The sequence below is a fragment of the Oncorhynchus gorbuscha genome, linkage group LG13 (assembly GCF_021184085.1).
Source record: "Oncorhynchus gorbuscha isolate QuinsamMale2020 ecotype Even-year linkage group LG13, OgorEven_v1.0, whole genome shotgun sequence".
Classification (NCBI taxonomy): domain Eukaryota; kingdom Metazoa; phylum Chordata; class Actinopteri; order Salmoniformes; family Salmonidae; genus Oncorhynchus; species Oncorhynchus gorbuscha.
In genome coordinates, this window is record NC_060185.1 from 92,615,007 (window position 1) to 92,637,962 (window position 22,956).

Genomic DNA, 22,956 nt, shown 5'->3' on the forward strand with positions numbered 1-22,956 from the left:
AGTCAGTTAAGAAATCAAATTCTTATTTGCATAAATGTACTGTGCTGCTGCACTCTGTGGCTTTTCTAACCATAGCTACAGTAAGGGGTGTTCAGATAACGTGAGACAAGCCAAATGTAGAATATTTAAAATCACAATCCATACCCAATATTACAGCAAACACCTTCCTGCTATGGACATCCTTTAAACTTAACCAATAACATACATTTCTGATGTTGAGGCAAAGCTTTCCTAGGAACAGGATAGAAGGGACAACTCCAATCTACTCAAGACATGTCCTTATCTCTACCTCCTGGTACTGTAGTTAAATTGGGCTGGAACGGATGTATATTTTACAATCCCCATTTCTCTACATCCTGGTACTATTAACAGGTAGAACCCAACACCTGTTTGACTGCATTTATGTTTTTGGGGAAACAGAACAAAGACAATCAGATAGCGCTGACAAAAACTTATCTGTGTTTTGTTTTTAATAAAAGAGCACCGCAAGATGGAATTTAATATGTTGTTACTGTGGTCATCTTTGGAAAATGCTGTAATTTTTCCTATTTTTTAATGAAGGCTGAGAACATATACTCAAAACCCACATCTGCCAACCCAGGACTGTGTTAGTGTGAACAAGACTAAGTTAAAACACAGCTGTCAGTTAAATGAATAGAGTTTGTGTTGTGTGTTTTTCAGGTGTTCTGGCTGTGAATGGCTCTTTAGACTTTGAGCGTTGTCGTGAATACTACCTGTCATTGGAGGGGACGAGAGGCAAGTCGACTCTGAGCGACATCACCATGGTGATTATCAACATCACGGATGTCAATGACAACACGCCCGTGTTCGGACAGGGAGACTACAGTGCTGACGTCTCAGAGGACCTGTCGCCTGGTGATGTGGTGATGCAGGTAGTTTTCACTCTCAACTGTCAACTGTCAACTGTCACTTTAGAAACCAGTTACTGTAATACACCATTCAATGTGTTCAATGACAAGTCATTTCCCTGAGGGGACTAATCAAGTTGTTTTGAATTTGGCATTTGGACAGACACACATCTATGTACTTAGAGAACATGGCAGTTTAGTTGAGCTAATAATGATCAGACTGATATTCTTCCAAGCAGCTCAGTTCAATGAGGCTTACTGTTTCCTCTTCTCTTTCTCCTCTCAACTCACTCTTATCTCTTCCCTCTTATCTCTTCCCTCTTATCTCTTCCCTCTTATCTCTTCCCTCTTATCTCTTCCCTCTTATCTCTTCCCTCTTATCTCTTTCCTCTTATCTCTTTCCTCTTATCTTTTTCCTCTTCTCACCCCCTTATCTCTTCTCTCTTCTCTCTCCCGCTTCTCATGCTTCTCCCCCTTCCCCCCTTCACCCCCCCTCCCCCACTCCAAGGTGACAGCCATCGACCTGGATGGGCCGTTGAACAACCTTATCCAGTATTCCATCTCCAGTGGAGACCCTCATGGACAGTTCAGCATCGACCCTCGCAGTGGAGAGGTCATAGTCAGGGCTACGCTGGACAGAGAGGAGGTGAGGGGGGTTTAGTTTGGGATTTTATATGGGGAAGGAATCACCTGGAATAAAGTTGAAAAAACTGCTCAGAACAGGGTTCCCTTGAGATGCAGTGTTGAAGCCCCTTGCTAAGGAGCTAAGAGAAAGTCAAGAAAATAGTAGAACCGTGACATCCTGTATCTAACTGGTCTCTCTCCCTGTCCCAGATCACTCACTACTCTCTGACGGTCCAAGCAGCCGATGAGGGAGACCCTCCTCTGTCTACCGCGGTCCAAGTGACCTTGACCGTGTCCGATGTCAACGACAACCCACCTGTCTTCTCCCAGATGAAACACAACCTGGTCCTTCAGGTACCAACACAGGCCCTTACACACTAACAAACACTCTACAAACCCTCTACACGATCAGCATCCTGACAGCTGGCTATCCTCAGCTGCCTCTACACTCCAGGAGTGGAATGATCGAGAGCTGAAGAACCAATCAGGCGTGTGCTGTGACTTTTGGCTAATTTAATCATATTCAAGATAATTAATTATGCAATGAATAAATTATCCTATCCAAATGAATCTAATAGGGGCACCACTAAAGGTTTTAACATAGACAGACCCTTGAATGAACTCTATCGGGAGTTAACGTGAACTGTTGCACCATTAATTCTATATCAACAACAGTCTTAATCAACAGTCAATTTAATATGTTTAAGTTCTGGAACGTCATCAAGTTCGGGAACGTCATCAAGTTCGGGAACGTCATCAAGTTCGGGAACGTCGTCAATTTCGGGAACGTCATCAAGTTTGGGAACGTCGTCAAGTTCGGGAACGTCGTCAAGTTCGGGAACGTCGTCAAGTTCGGGAACGTCGTCAAGTTCTGGAACGTCGTCAAGTTCTGGAACCTCGTCAAGTTCTGGAACCTCGTCAAGTTCTGGAACCTCAAGAACCCAATGAACTCAATGCCACAAATAATGAATTCAAGGTTTTATTTACTAGACTAAATAATGAGCAGCTACAATACAGTTCTCTGTCTTTCTCGCTCCAACTCCATTCAAATTGCATCCAAAAAAGATAATCCTGTTCTAGATCCGCTGGCCTCTCTTTAAAAAATACGCTCCTTAGCTGTGCAGGAAAAGCTAGACTAGAAAAGATGGGCTGTCTGTCCCCACCCTGAGATGGGCTGCCTGTCCCCACCGTGAGATGGGCTGCATGTCCCCACCCTGAGATGGGCTGCCTGTCCCCACCCTGAGATGGGCTGTCTGTCCCCACCCTGAGATGGGCTGTCTGTCCCCACCCAGAGATGGGCTGTCTGTCCCCACCCAGAGATGGGCTGTCTGTCCCCACCCAGAGATGGGCTGTCTGTCCCCACCCAGAGATGGGCTGTCTGTCCCCACCCAGAGATGGGCTGTCTGTCCCCACCCTGAGATGGGCTGTCTGTCCCCACCCTGAGATGGGCTGTCTGTCCCCACCCTGAGATGGGCTGTCTGTCCCCACCCTGAGATGGGCTGTCTGTCCCCACCCTGAGATGGGCTGTCTGTCCCCACCCTGAGATGAGCTGTCTGTCCCCACCCTGAGATGAGCTGTCTGTCCCCACCCTGAGATGAGCTGTCTGTCCCCACCCTGAGCGTTGATTCATCATGCAGAGGCCGCAGAGAACAGTTCCATTTCAGATATTTATCACTGGGAAAAGGGAGTGATTTTGGGCAGTAAATCCCGGTAAATCTTGGTAACTGGGTCCCCGCCATTCAACCCTACGCCTGACCTTCTAAGGGCCATTCAACCCTACTCCTGACCTTCTCAGGACCATTCAACCCTACTCCTGACCTTCTCAGGACCATTCAACCTTACATCTGACCTTCTCAGGACCATTCAACCCTACTCCTGACCTTCTAAGGGCCATTCAACCCTACGCCTGACCTTCTAAGGGCCATTCAACCCTACTCCTGAACTTCTCAGGACCATTCAACCCTACGCCTGACCTTCTCAGGACCATTCAACCCTACTCCTGACCTTCTCAGGACCATTCAACCCTACTCCTGACCTTCTCAGGACCATTCAACCTTACACCTGACCTTCTCAGGACCATTCAACCCTACTCCTGACCTTCTCAGGACCATTCAACCTTTCACCTGACCTTCTCAGGACCATTCAACCTTACACCTGACCTTCTCAGGACCATTCAACCCTACTCCTGACCTTCTCAGGACCATTCAACCTTACACCTGACCTTCTCAGGACCATTCAACCCTACTCCTGACCTTCTCAGGACCATTCAACCCTACTCCTGACCTTCTCAGGACCATTCAACCTTACACCTGACCTTCTCAGGACCATTCAACCTTACACCTGACCTTCTCAGGACCATTCAACCCTACTCCTGACCTTCTCAGGACCATTCAACCTTTCACCTGACCTTCTCAGGACCATTCAACCTTTCACCTGACCTTCTCAGGACCATTCAACCTTACACCTGACCTTCTCAGGACCATTCAACCCTACTCCTGACCTTCTCAGGACCATTCAACCCTACTCCTGAACTTCTCAGGGCCATTCAACCCGTAAAGGGAGAGCAGTTTATTGGTCTTGTGATGGCTTGTAAACATGTATAATAAAATATAATTCAAATATAATGAAAATTGATGAATATAATAAACTACATTCATCAATCTGACTCCATTACTATGTGACTAAACGCAACAGGCTCTGTGGATCTAGAGACTCTAGTCAAGGCCTTTCTTCCATCACCACTTAGTAGTGTGGCTATAATGAACATGGATCTATCTTGTACCAAATATTAAGGGACTCGATTGTTCTTACTGTTTAACTCTGCATTGTTGGTTAAAGGGCTCGTAACTAAGCATTTCACGGAAAAGTGTACACCTGTTTTATTCGGCACATGTGACAGATAACATTTGAATTGAGAAACAAATAGCTAACCCTGGTGACCAAGGTTCTAGCATTAAGATATTGAGGGAAGTAGATCAGGGATGTCAAGGTGGAACCAAGACATATGGTGTGTGTGTATAGTGTATATAACAACTACCAATAGACATGCTAAATTATGAACCTATAGTCATTCAAAGACTTACTCTGTGAAACGAGGAATGCAATTTACCCAAATAAACTAATAGGATTTATTCATTAGGAAAGGATGAAACACTCAAACAATGGCATGAAACACATGACACATTACAGAATACACTGAGTAAATAGCTCTCCACTAAATAAGACTCAACGTGGTTACACCTGTCTGATACACACAGGACCCTGCTAACACGTTCTCAAAATCTGAGCAAAATCACTGTCCTTTTAACCAAATTCAAGCAGGAAGTCACCCCCAACCAGAATGAACATTTCGTAGCACTTTGCCAGTAAAAACAATAGGCAGGAACAACACATCCAGATTCTAATCTAATCATCTCAATTTAAATAATAGCAGCCCTTCCCTGTGTTTCTCCTCTTTGAACTGTCTGCCGTCCGACCAACAGAATAACACAATTTCTCTGTAATAATAAATCCATAGCATTTACAGTACAATGAAACACATCCAAATTCATAGCTGTTTATAAACTCTTGAAACAATTCAAATACGACAAATGAATTCACATTTACTGTCTTCAGTGACCCCAGGACTTCCGTGGGAACATCTCATCCCAGAGACTGCAACAGTGTGAGATGCAAATGTACATCCATCCATCTGGACAATGCCATATTGAATTAACAAGCCACCTACCTATCTTTGCCAACAGGGCACTCTGTTTCAGTGACCTGTTCCAGCAGTCCAGCTGAAATGGAATGACCTGAGGAGAAAGGGGGAGACCTAGTCAGTTGCATTAACTGAATGCATTCCACCGAAATGTGTCTTCTGCATTTAACCCATCCCCTCTGAATCAGAGAGCTGCGGGGGGCTGCCATAATCAACATCCACGTCTTCAGCGCACAGTGGGTTAAGTGCCTTGCTCAGGGGCAGAACGACTGATTTTTTACCTTGTCAGCTCGGGGATTCGATCCAGCAATACTTTTGGTTACTAGCCCAACGCTCTAACCACTAGGCAACCTAGAAGGCGAGGCTATCTGAAACCTGTGCTTGTTCTGCCAAATTGTAACACATTGATGAGAGCTCATCTGCTTTCATGTGCCGAAGACAACAGGTGTAGACGAGCTCATACCAGCACTCAGTCAAGCACTGTAGCATTCATTCCAGGTGGAAACTTCCGGCACTCATTGGAAACTTTTGACATTTTTCAAGATAAGATCACGATCAGCACGCTTTTGCAATGTAGTAAAATCATTAGGGTCTGTCTTGTTTTAGGCCCTTGTGGAACGAGGTGACATGGAAGGCTTGACCTAGTTTGTATGATAGCATGACGACATAACTAACGATGGTACCGTATGTTCCTTGTCAGGAGGGCGAGGCCATCGGTAGCAGCATCCTCCAGCTGGTGGTCACAGACAGAGACACCCCTCACAATGGACCTCCCTTCACTTTCCACATCGCGTCTGGGAACGAGGACCGCCGCTTCCACGTAGACCAGGGAGGTCTGTTGTCCATCTCTGCCCCTCTGAAGAAGAAGATCAAGCCACAGCACCTACTGAAAATACAGGTGACGATTCTTCCTGTAATAAAACGGATCCCTGCAGATAAAACATATTTACCTGGTTATAATCTGTTTGTCTGACATCTATACATGTCCACTGGTTATTTGGGATGTAGAGTATAAATGTATACCTACATAGTACTAGCAGATTTGATCATGTGTGTTTCTATTCATGCCCTTACCTCAGGTGACAGACAGCGGACACCCTCCTCTCTCCTCCATCTGCGTGGTGAAGATCAACGTCACTGAGCAGAGCAAGTACCCTCCTTCTGTGATGCCCCTGGAAGTCTTCATTACCACCACAGGAGACACCTTCTCCAACCGAGTCATAGGCAAGCTCCATGCCTCCGACCAGGACCTGCACGACATCCTAAACTACAAGCTGATTTCGGAGTCTCCAGGTGGGGGAGACCCAGGGCTGAGCTCAGGCACCTCTGGAGGCCTCTTCAGGTTCTCTGTGGATTTGGTGGATGGGAAGATCTGGGCCGATGAAGATCTGAAACCTGGTCTCTACGCCCTCAATGTCAGCGTCTCCGATGGGAAGTTCAGCGTGTGGGCCGGGGTGAAGGTCCATATATGGAAACCCACACAACAGGCCCTGGACACTGGGCTCACTCTGCAGCTGGCTGGGCTTTCCCCGGAGGAGTTCCTGGGGGACCACTGGAGAGGCCTCCAGAGGAGCCTCAGCACGGCCCTGGGTATAACCAGGCAAGACCTCCACCTGGTGAGCCTACAGCAGCAACCCAACTCCCTGGTCCTGGAGGTTCTGCTGCTATGGAGGCCGCATGGTGGAAATGTAGAACCGTTACCAACCAACCGGCTGGCAGGGATCATCGCTGACATAGAAGACTCGTTGGGACTGAGTGTTCTCAAGGTGCATCATAATGGGTGTCTAGGGACAGAATGCCCTCCTAGAGGATGCAGGAACTCAGTCCAGATGAGAGGGGAGAGGCTGAGCCACTACGCCACAGCCAGGGCCGGCTTCATCACCCCACAACACACCTGGGAGAGTGTCTGCCCCTGCAACGGTAGGTGTAACTGAGGTGGTTTGGTAGCTAGACAAGGTTACTTATCAAGCTTGTATGAGATGTGCCTGAGACGTGAAGAATTGCAGAATTAGCTCACTAAGTCAATACCTAGGCTTTGGATTACTTGGCTAACACTTACTTTGAGCACACAGTAGACCTGGGATTGAACCCTATCAGTCAAATAGTCTCCTACCTTCTCTATGATCACAGTAGGAGCCTGAAGTCACCCCCCTTCATATTCAAATGGGGATTAGCTGGGTGCAGCTGGGAGCTAGGGGCCTCCAGGATAGTGCTAGTGATTATCTGCTTGTTGTGGGTCTTCTTAGTTACTGTTGTCCCCCTGGCAGACATATTTAGTGGAGGTATTCCGTTGAGGTTATCACCTCTATAGTTAGACTGTTTTGGCTAAACCCAAAGCCTAAAAAAAAAAACTAAAAAAACTATCTCTAGGAAAGCGACGTGGAAGATCTGAGCCTGAAACAAAATACGTTATTTGTATGAACTTTGAAAGATTCTCACGTGAAAGTCTGTTTGATCAAGCAGATTTCATTACGAGAACACATTTGAGTGACTATTCCTAACTATTCCTTCCTGACTATTCCTTTGACGGACAGATAGTCATCCAAAATTAGTGTTTTTAAATATTAGTCACCACATGTTAATTAGACATGTTTTTGAGGAAATCATACAAAGTGCATTTAACATTTGCACCGTTTTTCCAACTTCAGAGTCTGCTCTGAGTTTTGACGGGACTGGCTACCTGAAATACCTGTATCAGACTGAGGCGGAGGAGGAGGAGGAGGAGGAGGAGGAGGAGGAGGAGGAGGAGGAGAATCAGAACTTCCGTCTCTCTCTGCGCATCAAGACCTTCCAGCAACAAGGCGTTGTCATGAATACCAATGCAACCAACTGGGGGAGCTTGAAGGTATTGTAAAGCTCACATGCATTCATTATTATCAGAGATGAAAAAACACACGTCGTTATTTGCTTTTGCAGTATCTCATAGCTCATTCAATCAGTTCAATTTGATTTACAGCCCATTTTACATCAGTGTTTTACGGTATCATGTATTGCACTACATTATTATCAGAGATCATAAAAGCAACATATTCCTTTTCCTTGGCAGTCCCTCCTGTACTGTAGCAGACATTATAAATACCTGATTGCATATCAGAGGGCTGTGTTAATACGGAAGTGAACATTTCAGTGTGGATTCCTGGCTCAATCATACTGATGTCTTATCATATTATTCCCTCTCTGCTGGCCTTGTCTTTGTCAGTTGATCAATGGGACTTTTTAACTGATCCAACCATGTTGTGGTGAGGACTGTCTCGATCGTCATGTCCCCGTTTCCATCAGTTTTTCATAGCCTGGTCCCAGATCTGTGTGCTGCCTTGACAAACTCAATACTCTGAGTTGAAAAAAAAGGGCCATCACTTCCTTCAGACACTTCTGGAATTTAAATTTAGTTCAAGACTGGGGGGGGGGGGGGGGGCTGACGGTTGAGCTAACATAGGCTAATGCGATTAGCATGAGGTTGTAAGTATCAAGAGCATTTCCCAGGACATAGACATATCTGATATTGGCAGAAAGCTTAAATTCTTGTTAATCTAACTGCAATTTACATTAGCTATTACAGTGAAAGAATACCATGCTATTGTTTGAGGAGAGTACACAGTTATGAACTTGTATGTATTAATAAAGCAATTAGGCACATTTGAGCTGCCTCGATACAAAATGTTGAACCATAATGGTTCATTGGATCAGTCTAAAACTTTGCACATACACTGCTGCCATCTAGTGGCCAAAATCTAAATGTATGCCTGGGCTGGACTAATACACTATGGCCATTCTCTTACATTTCAAAATTATGGTGCAAAACAAATACAAAAAAAACCACATGATTTTTTCTTTGTATTATCTTTTACCAAATCTAATGTATTATATTCTCCTACATTCATTCATTTCAAATTTCCATAAAGTGTTTCCTTTAAAATGATATCAAGAAAATGCATATCCTTGCTTCAGGGCCTGAGCTGCAGGCAGTTAGATTTAGGTATGTCATTTTAGGCAAAACATTTTTTGAAGGGGCTGATCCTTGGTTTAAGAGTTGGCAAGACATCCTAAAAACAGATCTGGTACGTAGGATAATTGTTGCTGGGGTTTGGAATGTTGAATTAGAGTTGGCTTAGTGCTGACGTAGGTTTACCGCATAATGTTTAAAGGGAATATTCAATTATTGTATATTTTGATGAAATGGATAAAGAGTCCTCAGTGCTCAGATGAAACTTCTTGACCTGAACTGGAAATGCACTCATGCAACACATCTCCCAGTGGATTTCTCTCCATTTGTGTGACATTGAATAAAAATGTAATAGATTTAATATTCAATTTGTTCACATTTGAAACATCAAAAGTAGTATTCACTTTTTCCATTCTTAGGCCTTACCTCTGGGTTTTACATTCCTGACACATTAGTTCCTTTTGTTGTAAGAAAATTGCTTCAAATGGAATTGAAAACATGGTTATCCAAGAGTTTACTTTTTTCAGTTTCTTTCCTCCCCCTTTACTTCACAGAGGCTTTGTCAGAAAATATTACACAATTGATGTGTTTCCCTTGAGAGTTAGGCTTCACCGCAACAAAATCTTATCAATTCCAAAATCTCATCAATATTTTGACCCAAAATAAAAATGGGAGAAGCGGTCACATCCATCCTTTAGAAACTTCTGGAATGGAAATTCAGTTTTGGACCTACTCACCGATCACCGGCTAAAGGTTTTTCATGTATTCCTCTCATTTTTTACACTAAATTACTTTTTGAAGTGGAAATGATTTAGCCCATTTGAACAAAAGTGCCCGTGACAAGCCTGTGGAGAAAGAGGAAAAGGTGACTTGTCGGTTAAAACCACTGTGAGTATAACAGAACTCATATGGCAGGCAAAAACCTGAGAAAAAAATCCAACCAGGAAGTGGGAAATCTGAGGTTGGTCGATTTTCAACTCAGCCCCTATTGAAGTTACAGTGGGATATTGGTCATGTTGCACTTCCTAAGGCTTCCATGAGATGTCAACCGTCTTTAGAAACTTGTTTGAGGCTTCTGCAATGAATGGGAGCTGAATGAGAGGGGAATGAGTCAGAGGTCTGCCAGTAGTCACGCACTGGTCACGTGCATTTCACATGAGACGTATCTCCCGTTCCTTTGCTTTTCTGAAGACAAAGGAATTCTCAAGTTGGAATATTATTGAAGACTTGTGTTAAAAACATCCTAAAGATTGATTCCATACATCGTTTGATATGTTTCTATGGACTGTAACAGAACTTTTTGACATTTCGTCTGCTTGTTTACCAAACTTGTTTACCAAACGCGCTAACAAAAGTAGCTATTTGGACATAAATGATGGACATTATCGAACAAATCAAACATTTATTTTGGAATTATTCTGGGATTCCTGGGACTGCATTCTGATGAAGATCATCAAAGGTAAGTTAATATTTATAATGTTATTTCTGACTTCTGTTGACTCCAACATGGCGGATATATGTATTTGTTTGTCTGAGCGCCGTACTCAGGTTATTGCATGGTTTACTTTTTCCGTAAAGCTTTTTTGAAATCTGACATCAGTTGCCTTAAGGAGAAGTGTATCTAAAGTTCCATGCATAACACTTGTATTTTCATCAACATTTATAATGAGTATTTCTGTAAATTGATGTAGCTCTGCAAAATCACCGGATATTTTTGGATCTACTGAACCAATGTATACTGAGATTTTTTTATATAAATATGAACTTTATCAAACAAAACATACATGTATTGTGTAACATGACGTCCTATGAGTGTCATCTATGAAGATCATCAAAGGTTAGTGATTAATTGACATCTCTATTTCTGATTTTTGTGACTCCTCTCTTTGGCTGGAAAAATGGCTGTGTTTTTCTGTGGCTTGGCTCTGACCTAACAATCGTTTGTGGTGCTTTTGCTGTAAAGCCTATTTGAAGTCGGACACTGTGGTGGGATTAACAACTAGATTAGAAGGAGAAGGGGGAGCTAGTATTGCACTACCCCATTAGGGGAGCTAGTAGTGCACTACCCCATTAGGGGAGCTAGCCCACCTCCAGGGCCCATAGAGCTCCGGTCAACAGTAGTGCACTACCCCATAGGGCCCTGGTAAAAATTAGTGCACTACCCCATAGGGCCCTGGTAAAAGGTAGTGCACTACCCCATAGGGCCCTAGTAAAAAGTAGTGCACTACCCCATAGGGCCCTGGTAAAAAGTAATGCACTACCCCATAGGGACCTGGTAAAAAGTAATGCACTACCCCATAGGGCCCTGGTAAAAAGTAGTGCACTACCCCATAGGGACCTGGTAAAAAGTAATTCACTACCCCATAGGGCCCTGGTAAAAGGTAGTGCACTACCCCATAGGGCCCTGGTAAAAGGTAGTGCACTACCCCATAGGGACATGGTAAAAAGTAGTGCACTACCCCATAGGGCCCTGGTAAAAAAGTAGTGCCCTAAATAGGGAATAGGGTTCCATTTGGGACGTAAGTGGTATACACACTGAACACAGTAATTAGATTTTCCCTGACTGGAGTTGATTCACGTCAGGTCCGTCTGGTAGCATCTGTATGTCAGGCAGTCTGAAGTATCGTAGCTCCTCTCACCAAAAACAAAACAGAGGGAAGTGGATCCTTTTATTCCCACGTTCGCTCCATACCGAAGCATCAGCTGAATACATTTTTTCACTAACGGCAGGTGCAATGTTTAACTTTCATGCCGTGTAGATTTACATCATGGTAAACAAGTAGTTTAATTTGCTCCACTTGTATCGTTTAAAACAAACTTGTGTGTTTATTTAAAGATATATATATATATATATATTATTTAACTAAGCAAGTCAGTTAAGCACACATTCTTAGATCAGAGAGTGAGAGGTATATTTAACATTATGATCTGTCCTGTGTGGCTTTGGTTTGGTACCAGAGTTGGGTGGAATACATACGTGAAATGACTTTCAAATACTTTGCTGTGATTTTTTTAACCTGGTAGGCCTACAACTGAACCAATGGAAAAGTCACAAAAGCAAAGCTAACTCTGAACTAAATCAAGCACTTCTCAAATACATGTACAGTATAACTGACAGAGCTTATGTATTTGACTCCGGACAGGCCTGGTTGGTACAGGGTTAAGTTAGCGTGGTGAGTCAGTCAATACTGTAGCAGCATCAGCGGGGTGTGACATTTGACGGTGTTTGACACTACAACCGTACAATCCACTTCAACAAGTAGAGGACGTTTCATTCCTGGGATCAGTTCTTTCCTCTTCTGGCACACAGCTTCAGGATAGTCCTCTTTAACTAAGATGTACATTCCTCTCAAATTCTTAGCGGTTCTGGAAAGAGACATCTTACAGAACTGATGTCCTCTCTCATTGACTTACAGCTTGTTCTCATCTTGCTCTTCTCCTGTTTAACCTCATCGAGTTGACCCTGGGAGAACTGCAAACTGTTCTTCAGGTCCTGGACCTCTCTGGTCAGACCGTCCATTCTTTTATTAGGTGACTCCACCAGTATTTGGACAAAACACTTGAAGCTATTTTCTTGTTGTTGTAACAACTGTTTGTAGAACTCTTTTTGTTAGTTTGAAAGATCCTTCATCTGTGTTAAAGAGACACCACTGTCCTCAACGGTACTCCCACCGGCTTTGGTCTTTGTTATGGTAGCAACGTAGGCTTTGCTGTTGCTCCAGGCAGGGCAGGTCGCAGGCCAGATGCAAACAGCAACAAACAGCAGGGATTCAAACAGTCACACTCCAGAGACAATCTGTGGTACTAGTCTCAAGGGCTGTGGGCTTTGTACAAGTTGCTAAGGAAACCTGGCTAGTTCGATAGCTAGCTAAAGTTAGTTAGAAGCTAGGCTAGCATCTGTGCCAACGAGGGAACGTTGAGCTACTTCTCTGGAGCAAAATAGACTTGTTATTGTTCCTTAACATTGTACATTGATCTTCCCCACCTTAATGTGATGTTATATAATGACCAAAACATTTTGACAATGCATGCAACCGGAACTGTTGGAGATAATGTTATATAATGACCAAAACATTTTGACAATGCATGCAACCAGAACTGTTGGAGATAATGTTATATAATGACCAAAACATTTTGACAATGCATGCAACCGGAACTGTTGGAGATAATGTTATATAATGACCAAAACATTTTGACAATGCATGCAACCGGAACTGTTGGAGATAATGTTATATAATGACCAAAACATTTTGACAATGCATGCAACCGGAACTGTACAACTTACAACCCGGAAATGTCATGTTGTAAGAGCTAAGATGGTGATAATGTCAGGTTGGAACAGCTGAGATGGTGATAATGTCAGGTTGGAACAGCTGAGATGGTGATAATGTCATGTTGGAACAGCTGAGATGGTGATAATGTCATGTTGGAACAGCTGAGATGGTGATAATGTCATGTTGGAACAGCTGAGATGGTGATAATGTCATGTTGGAACAGCTGAGATGGTGATAATGTCATGTTGGAACAGCTGAGATGGTGATAATGTCATGTTGGAACAGATGAGATGGTGATAATGTCATGTTGGAACAGCTGAGATGGTGATAATGTTGGTTTGGATGATGCCGTGGATGGTCTTGATGTTTGAAATGACCTAACAAGCTGCCTGTCTTCATAAACTATAGGCCAATAAATAAAGCAACCGCTCAAATCAAATGTGGTGTTCAACAGGGATAGTCTTGGACCTCTAATATTTCCAGTTTATACTAATGATCTGACAAATGTATCAAACTACAATTTAAAAATTGGATGTAATAAATGTATCACTAGTCACTTTAAGCAATGCCACTTTATATAATGTTTACATACCCTACATTACTCATCTCATATGTATATACTGTATTCTACACCATGTACTGCATCTTGCCTATGCCGCACGGCCATCGCTCATCCATATATTTATATGTACATATTCTTATTAATTCCTTTACACTTGTGTGTATAACGTAGTTGTTGTGAAATTGTTAGGTTATATTACTTATTAGATATTACTACATGGTCAGAACTAGAAGCACAAGCATTTTGCTACACTTGCATCAACATCTGCTAACCATTTGTATGTGACCAATAACATCTGCTAACCATGTGTATGTGACCAATAACATCTGCTAACCATTTGTATGTGACCAATAACATCTGCTAACCATGTGTATGTGACCAATAACATCTGCTAACCATTTGTATGTGACCAATAACATCTGCTAACCATGTGTATGTGACCAATAACATCTGCTAACCATTTGTATGTGACCAATAACATCTGCTAACCATGTGTATGTGACCAATAACATCTGCTAACCATTTGTATGTGACCAATAACATCTGCTAACCATTTGTATGTGACCAATAACATCTGCTAACCATGTGTATGTGACCAATAACATCTGCTAACCAGGTGTATGTGACCAATAACATCTGCTAACCATTTGTATGTGACCAATAACATCTGCTAACCATTTGTATGTGACCAATAACATCTGCTAACCAGGTGTATGTGACCAATAACATCTGCTAACCATTTGTATGTGACCAATAACATCTGCTAACCAGGTGTATGTGACCAATAACATCTGCTAACCATTTGTATGTGACCAATAACATCTGCTAACCATTTGTATGTGACCAATAACATCTGCTAACCAGGTGTATGTGACCAATAACATCTGCTAACCATTTGTATGTGACCAATAACATCTGCTAACCATTTGTATGTGACCAATCAAATTTGATTTGATTGATGTGTTGTTCTCTTCCACTGTTTCTACTTCAGACTGGTGGCGACTCTGATAATATATGCCATTTAGCAGACGCTTTTATCCAAAGCGACTTACAGTCATGTGTGCATACATTCTACGTATGGGTGGTCCCGGGGATCGAACCCACTACCCTGGCGTTACAAGCGCCATGCTCTACCAACTGAGCTACAGAAGGACCACGATGATGAATAAATGTTTACCAAAAGTGAACACTGTTATATTATCTTCCACAGCTGACAGTTGTATCAGTGGGTAGCCTAGTGGTTAGAGCGTTGGACTAGTAACCGAAAGGTTGCAAGTTCGAATCCCCGAGCTGAAAAGGTACAAATCTGTCGTTCTGCCCCTGAACAGGCAGTTAACCCACTGTTCCTAGGCCGTCATTGAAAATAAGAATTTGTTCTTAACTGACTTGCCTAGTAAAATGTTTTTAAAATATATATATATATAAGCAGAGTTCGTCATTCTTCCACAGCTGATGGACAGTTGTATCAGTGTGTATATAAGCAGAGTTCGACAATCTTCCACAGCTGATGGACAGGAAGTTTGGTATTTTCCATTTCATAATGATCTTCATTAGCTGTTGAAAAAGCAGTAGCTACTCTTCCTGGGGTTCCACACAGAACATGAAACATGACATAATACAGAACATTAATAGACAAGAACAGATCAAGAACAACCTTTTTTAAAGATTCATGTAAAGTAAAGTTGATGTTCACGTAAAGTATATAGTGTCTTGGGTGTGTCTACAGTGTTAGGATGAGCAGTGTTCTGTACATTTGTGCTTATGTGTTCTCTTCTGTTGTCTTCTACAGCTGATAGGTGGAGAGTTGAGGTTCATGTACCTCTGTGGCAACATGCTCCCGGGTTCCCTGCGTATCCACACAGCCCCAGTGGTGTCAGACGGGCGGTGGCACCACGTCCTTCTGGAGGTCAACAGCACCATCCTCAGACTCACCCTGGACCACGTTTACTCAGCCCAGGTTGTCCTCTCTGAACCCTGCCATCTGATGCAGCCCCATGGGACTCTGATCCTCGCTGGCTCCCCTGGTCCTGGTTCTTCTCCCACCACCACCACCACCACCGCTACAGAGACCCAGGCCAGGGCCCAGACACATGGCTTGGTGGGCTGCCTGGAGGGTATGGAGCTGAATGGAGAGCCTATCAGGACAGAGGAGGATAAGGAGTGGAATGGGCCTGGGAGGAGGAGGGTGTTTGGGGTCTACCATTGCTGTGTCAACCAGGTCAGGATGAACAGCTGTGACAGTAACCCCTGTCTGAATGGAGGAATCTGTGAGGAGGAATCAAATGGAGGTCAGTTTCTTAACCTTGGCATACTGTATCACTCCCCAATAGTGTCAACCTCTACAAACAACACAAATAGCATACTGTACGCCTCTACCCACAACAAAGCCTACAGGTTTAGAGAAAACTTCCCTGTTGTTTATGGATATTAGTTCTGAGATGGAACTATACTTACGGCATATTGTCTAGTATCCCTTCAACAACATCTGATTAGTCCATCTGTGAGGGTGGACATTCAATCACCACTATGAAAATAGATTGTTGAACAAACTAGTGTTTGAACAGATTGGAGGAGTCATCTAGTTTATAAAATAGAATCATAATTGTTCTACAAGGAAGTTGAAACCAGAGTAGTGAGGTGCAAACTGAATAACCAGACCTCACGGCAACTGGATGGAACCAAACTGTCTACCCTGTATTCCACCTTTTGAAATAGTTGTTATCCTATTCTTCCTTAGAATCCCTCTGATGTTCCTGAGGGAGTAAGAGAACTCTCATGGTGTTCTAGAACTTTGGCCATATTCAATAGGCTGATCTCTCTTCCTGTTTGTATGTTGGTTTCCCCTCCAGGCTTCCACTGCAGCTGTCCAGAGTCCTTCCATGGCTCTCGCTGTGAGCTGGACAGCAACCCCTGTGCCTCCCAGCCCTGTGCCCACGGTGGGGTGTGTGTGCCAAAGAGTCAAGGTTACATCTGCAACTGCCAACTCAATATGGCTGGAAACAGGTATATCTCTCTCTCACATAGCTATCCCTCCCATCCCTGCAGCCTTGGTATAAACACAATGTTAGTTTCCCCCCCCCCACACTTTGCTCTTCATTTACAATGGAATTAGTGTTCACATGTCTAGGACAACAAGGCCATACACTATTACACTTCTAATACGACATTTTATTAAATGCGAAATAGTGTCCACATGTCTAGGACAACAAGGCCCACACACTATTACGCTTCTAATACGACATTTTATTAAATGCCAAATAGTGTCCACATGTCTAGGACAACAAGGCCATACATTATTACACTTCTAATACGACATTTTATTAAATGCCAAATAGTGTTCACATGTCTAGGACAACAAGGCCATACACTATTACGCTTCTAATAGCACATTTTATTAAATGCCAAATAGTGTTCACATTTCTCTCCTCTTTAAGACCTTTCTCCTACCAAGTAGTACAGTTGTTCTGATTCTTTTTGGTTAGTCATGGAAAATGTTACCCATGGAATGCTCCCCTAGTTTCATTGGCTCGGGGGATGATTAAGCCTAATTCTGTTGTTTGTCCTCTTTCCTTCCTTGGAAAAGGAATTAAAAGCAAAATGCCTCATTTTTGTTCTCTGCAAGATAATGGACAAAGTATTCTTCTTCTTTAGGTGTCAGAGCCTAATCGACAGATGCTCTCCCAACCCGTGTCAAGGAGGTTATGACTGTACCTTCTCTGGGGGCTCCATCCACTGCAACGCTCTGCCCCAGGTATTGTACCAAGCTAAACTACAGTACCCATAATGCTCTGTGTAACATATCTGATTTTAGTAGGTGAAGTAGGGTGAAGTTGCCCTCGACCAGTGGTCCGGCCCTGACTAAATCTAACCACAAGGTGTCCCCATCTTCTCATCAATACAGCTGTCTGCCGGGCTGGGCTACATCGAGATCGTGGAGATCTGCGCCAGCCTGACAGGGGTTCTCTTCCTGGTCTGTGTTTTTATCTGTGTCCGCAAACGCTATGTCCAACAGAAGAAGAAGAAGAAGCCTCTCTGTGTTCAGGAATCCAACGGTTACTTCCAACCCAGTCTGGCCAAATCCATGATGGCCAACACTCCAGAGGTCAGCCCAATAGAGATGAGCACGCTGATAGGTTCTGGTAACGACCTGGATAACAGTCCCTTCAGATCTCTGAAGCCTCGCAGCCAGATGGACCTGGGGCTGGGGTCCCAGGTAAGCCTAAGGGCTGGGAAGCAGAAGCCACAGGGGCCCGTGGTGTGTAGTGTGGCCCCCAACCTCCCTCCTACACCTTCATCCATCTCCGACAATGAGTCCATCAGGAAACACCACTGGGATCAGGACTATGAAGGTGAGTTCAATTAATAATTAGAGTAGATGATAGCTGTATGAGTTTTTAATTTATTGATGACTGTGGTAGTAGCTTACCCGACATGCCGTGCCAGTCTTCACTTTATCCAAATAAATAAGGGACAGCATTTAATTGACTTGACAGATGAGACCCCCAAAAGGACAAGTGTCTGAAGGTGAATGATCTGGAGATGTGGAGGACATAAAAAGCATTATTCATATTATACTCCTTCTCACGTTGTCCTTTAGATCAAAACAATGGCGGTTACTCATCCATACATGAATGTCATCCACTATCAGTTTTGATACATACAGAACATGTGGCGTTGAGCAATAGTTTGGTCAGGCAGGCATTTCCTGCAGAGGATAAGTTACTAAGGTGTTGAATTTGAATAGGTTTTTCCATCACTCAGTGGTTAGAATACCTTACCTACTGTATAACGAGTTTAAGGACTTTTATAACAAAAAGGACACTTTTAACATTGGTGTGAAAATCATCTGAAAACAAAGGTGTTTTTTTACTGAAGGACTATGGGTAATGATAATGTATTATTCTCTTCTCCCTGCCGTTTAGTCTACCCTGCTGATCCTGACTACTACGGTCGACCCAACCCTGCGGTCCAAGAGTACCCTCAGGTCCAGGAGTTTCCCCAGTTCGACATTGTGGAGGACACCTACCGCTCTGTGACCACATCAATAGACTCACGTAGAAACTCTCGCTACAGCGGATTCCCGTTTCCCCTGGAGCGCTCTGACCGCCGCGCTCCCTTACCCCCCTGTTATAGTAACCAGAACCTGGATGACTTCCTGGGGCCTGACGGTCTTCCCTTACCCAGCTCTCAGTGCCCCAACGAGTACACTGCCATGAGTTACTATCCGACGCAACATGCACAAAGCGTGGACAATGTGTCGTCAGGCTACCGGCGCCTCAGCATGCGCCTCAGCGTTGCCATGCCGTCCTACGCTGAGTGTAACTCTCCTCCTCCTCCCCCTGCAACACAACAGACTGGGCATACAGGACGGAACTCTCGCTGCTACAACGGGTCTGACATGGTGGGGAGCGACTACGGAAGCTGTGAGGAGGTCATGTTCTAGAATGTTTTAGAGTGTTCTAGTCTAGAACCCAGTGGAACTAAGTGGGAGTTGCAGATACAGTGCTCTCTAACAGAGGCCTCTTTAAGGGAGAAACTGCAACGTTCTATGAAAGATTTGAGTCTTGAACATTCCATTACGTGAATTAATTACATTCTCTCCAGTCAATTCTTAGAATGTCTCCATAGAATGTGATTCTAAGTGGACTTGACATTCGGTAGAGTAAATGAAAGAGTCCCTCACATGTTCTTCCTCAGGGTTAAACAGTATTACGGGATGTTTATCTGAAACTATCACAACAAGGTCTCGCAAACAAAGATGCGTTGTACTAAACTCTGCAGCAATATCAAACGCTCACTCATCTAGACCCCTCTCTGAGGGAGAGAGACTGGCTTTGTATAAAACCCAATTCCTATCAAGAATGAATGTCTACATGTCGTGCAGAAAATAGCTACATTTCGTACAATAATAACCATATAACCAAAAAGATGTTGCATACAGTAATATGTATGACCTCACCATTCAGTACAGTATGTATGTAGTCATATGGATTGTGTCTGAAATGGCACCCTGTTCCCTATAGGCCCTGGTCAAAAGGAAGGCACTACAATAGGGAATAGGGTACGATTTGAGACGTAGACACAAGTGACAAAATAATGAAGGGGACTGGATCCTAACAGTAAGAAGAAATCCATATTTAAATGAATAAATGGATCCTAAATATACATAAATATGACGTGTGTTTGTCATAAAACAGATTGTCTATTCAATATAACTTTTATCACTGATATGGCCAATTGTGTAAATAGTGCAGTGTGGAAGTACCCCCCCCTTTTGTAATAAGTACTTTGACCCCCCCCCCCCCAGGTTGGTGGTATTCTTTTGTAATAAGTACTTTGACCCCCCCCCAGGTTGGTGGTATTCTTTTGTAATAAGTACTTTGATGCCCCCCACCAGGTTGGTGGTATTCTTTTATAATAAGTACTTTGACCCCCCCAGGTTGGTGGTATTCTTTTGTAATAAGTATTTTGAGTCCGAACACGTCAATGTGGTATCTAATCTGGAAAACCAGGGAATTATGGGAAAATTACTGAATTCAAAGTTATCGTGATGCCCCAATGTTTTTCATACGTGCTGTGTATGCATGTGCTAGTCCAATGAGTTCACATGAATGTGTTTTTGTGTGTTTTATTTTTGTATCAATGTGAGGTGTATGAACCCCATGTTTTGAAGTTGTTTCTCTGTGAGAGATTTTAAGTCGTATTGCCAATTTGTTTTCAGCACTGGAAAGACGCCATGAATAAAATATGATCTTATATTATTAACAAAATATATGTTGTCAGTATTTATTGTAATACTTGTATGTGTAATGCACTGAGTCTGCTGGATTGACGTCTATAACAGCTATAACGGCTATAACATATACATGCAATACCAGCGGTGACCACAAGGACACAATTTGATCACATTGGTAGAATTAAACTCCCTTGCCCTTTACACGTCTCATTTTATAAAACAATTTCTCTTTGTGAAGACCAGATATTTTTCCAACATTAAGCATACTCAGAGTAACAGCTCCATGGTAATGTCACATGTTCTGTACAAGGGACGGGACGGGGTAGGGGGTTCGTAAGTTAATACTTCTCATCAGACATGTCTATGGATCCTGGCTACTAAGCTAATGGATGTACATCATGAGAAAAGGGTCAGAGAGAGAAAGATGAACAAAGATTATTGAGAGAGAGAGAGAGAGATGTGCACTACCCGGGGAGTGAATGAGTTGTGAGTCAGCTACAACTGAAGCAGTAGAAGATCCATCTCATCACCAGCCTGGTCAGTTGCACCAACCAGATCAGATGAATGCTCTTATGCCATTCTGATGAAGAGTATTCATTTCCTATCTAAGGGCTGTAGGATTTCCTTAGTGAGCATGCATAGACAAGGGTGTCCCCCATGATTAAGGCTAGGTCATTCAGAATCAAGACATCACTCCATTTCACCTTCTGTCTACTGCAGACTGAAACACGCTGCGTAGCCTGTTTACAGATGGTATGTTCATTATGCATTACAGAAATCAAACAACTCATACCAGCCTGGTTTCAAGAACGAGACGTAACATAAAGTAACAACCAAATGAGTATGAAAAGTTACATTTGGTATGGTTATATAAAATCAGAAGGTTACTTAAGGTATAAAATGAAAGTAGGGTGGTTGGAAAGGGGTGGGCGTATATAATGTAAACGTCTAGCAACCCAAAGGTTTCGTGTTTGAATCTTATCACGGACAACTTGAGCATGGAAGCTAATTATCCACTTTGCAACTAATTACTACTTAGCATGCTAGCTAACCATTCCCTTAACCCTTTAACCTAACTCCTAACCCTAACCCTTAGCCTAGCTAACATTAGCCACCTAGCTAATGTTGGCTACAACAAATTGGAATTCATAACATATATGTTAAGCAAATTCATAACATATCGAACAAATTGTAATTAGTAACATATCATACGAAATAGATGGGCATCCACAAAGGAATACATACCATAGGAAACATAACATATCATACTAAATCAGGGCGGCAGCCCAGTGGTTAGAGCATTGGGCCAGTAACAGAAAGGTTGCTAGAACGAATCCCTGAGCTAAAATGGTACAAATCTGTCGTTCTGCCACTGAACAAGTCAGTTAACCCACTGTTCCGAGGCCGTCATTGTAAATAAGAATTTGTTCTTAACTGACTTGCCTAGTTTTAAAAAATGGGAGTGTCTAGGATTGACATTTACTATGTTACGTCTACCCCTGAGTCTAGGTTGCACATGCAGAACTAAATAACCAACGGCCCTCTTTATCTCATACACACGTGTGATAAATCCCAATTACCTACTGTCAGGTCTGTCCATAGTGATTATAGTGAGAGGTATACCTACTGTCCAGTCTGTCCATAGTGATTACAGCGAGAGATATCTCTACTGTCAGGTCTGTCCATAGTGATTACAGTGAGAGGTATCTCTACTGTCCAGTCTGTCCATAGTGATTACAGCGAGAGGTATCTCTACTGTCCAGTCTGTCCATAGTGATTACAGCGAGGGGTATCTCTAATGTCCAGTCTGCCCATAGTGATAACAGCGAGAGGCATCTCTACTGTCCAAATAAAACCACCTGCGGGCCACCAGTTGGGGAAGCCTGGTGGGAAGCCGTGTGTAGCTCCTATAGAGAAGTTAAAGACGTCACCCCAAACCACTCTCTCCATGGCACTCAACAGCTCAGTAAAAACAGGACAATTAAACAGAAAGCATACAAGGAAGTCCAAACAACTTAAGCGGAGAGCATTTCAGATAGGGAGAGCATTTCAGATAGCGGAGAGCATTTCAGATAGGGAGAGCATTTCAGATAGCGGAGAGCATTTCAGATAGGGAGAGCATTTCAGATAGGGAGAGCATTTCAGATAGCGGAGAGCATTTCAGATAGCGGAGAGCATTTCAGATAGCGGAGAGCATTTCAGATAGCGGAGAGCATTTCAAATAGTGAGAGCATTTCAGATAGTGAGG

At 43.2% G+C, this 22,956-nt stretch overlaps 1 protein-coding gene across 1 annotated transcript in view; it reads left to right on the forward strand.

Moving 5' to 3' along the window:
- LOC123993718 (protocadherin Fat 2-like) overlaps positions 1-20,339 on the forward strand; it is an 81,071-nt gene extending 60,732 nt beyond the window's left edge. The window contains exons 18-29 of the mRNA XM_046296135.1: positions 682-893; positions 1,378-1,515; positions 1,704-1,847; positions 5,894-6,091; positions 6,273-7,113; positions 7,842-7,897; positions 7,937-8,038; positions 15,762-16,260; positions 16,822-16,975; positions 17,624-17,723; positions 17,874-18,321; positions 18,895-20,339. Coding sequence (XP_046152091.1) covers positions 682-893; positions 1,378-1,515; positions 1,704-1,847; positions 5,894-6,091; positions 6,273-7,113; positions 7,842-7,897; positions 7,937-8,038; positions 15,762-16,260; positions 16,822-16,975; positions 17,624-17,723; positions 17,874-18,321; positions 18,895-19,415 — 3,413 coding nt within the window. The 3' untranslated portion in view covers positions 19,416-20,339. The remainder of the gene's footprint in view (positions 1-681; positions 894-1,377; positions 1,516-1,703; positions 1,848-5,893; positions 6,092-6,272; positions 7,114-7,841; positions 7,898-7,936; positions 8,039-15,761; positions 16,261-16,821; positions 16,976-17,623; positions 17,724-17,873; positions 18,322-18,894) is intronic.
- Positions 20,340-22,956: the final 2,617 nt, after the last annotated feature.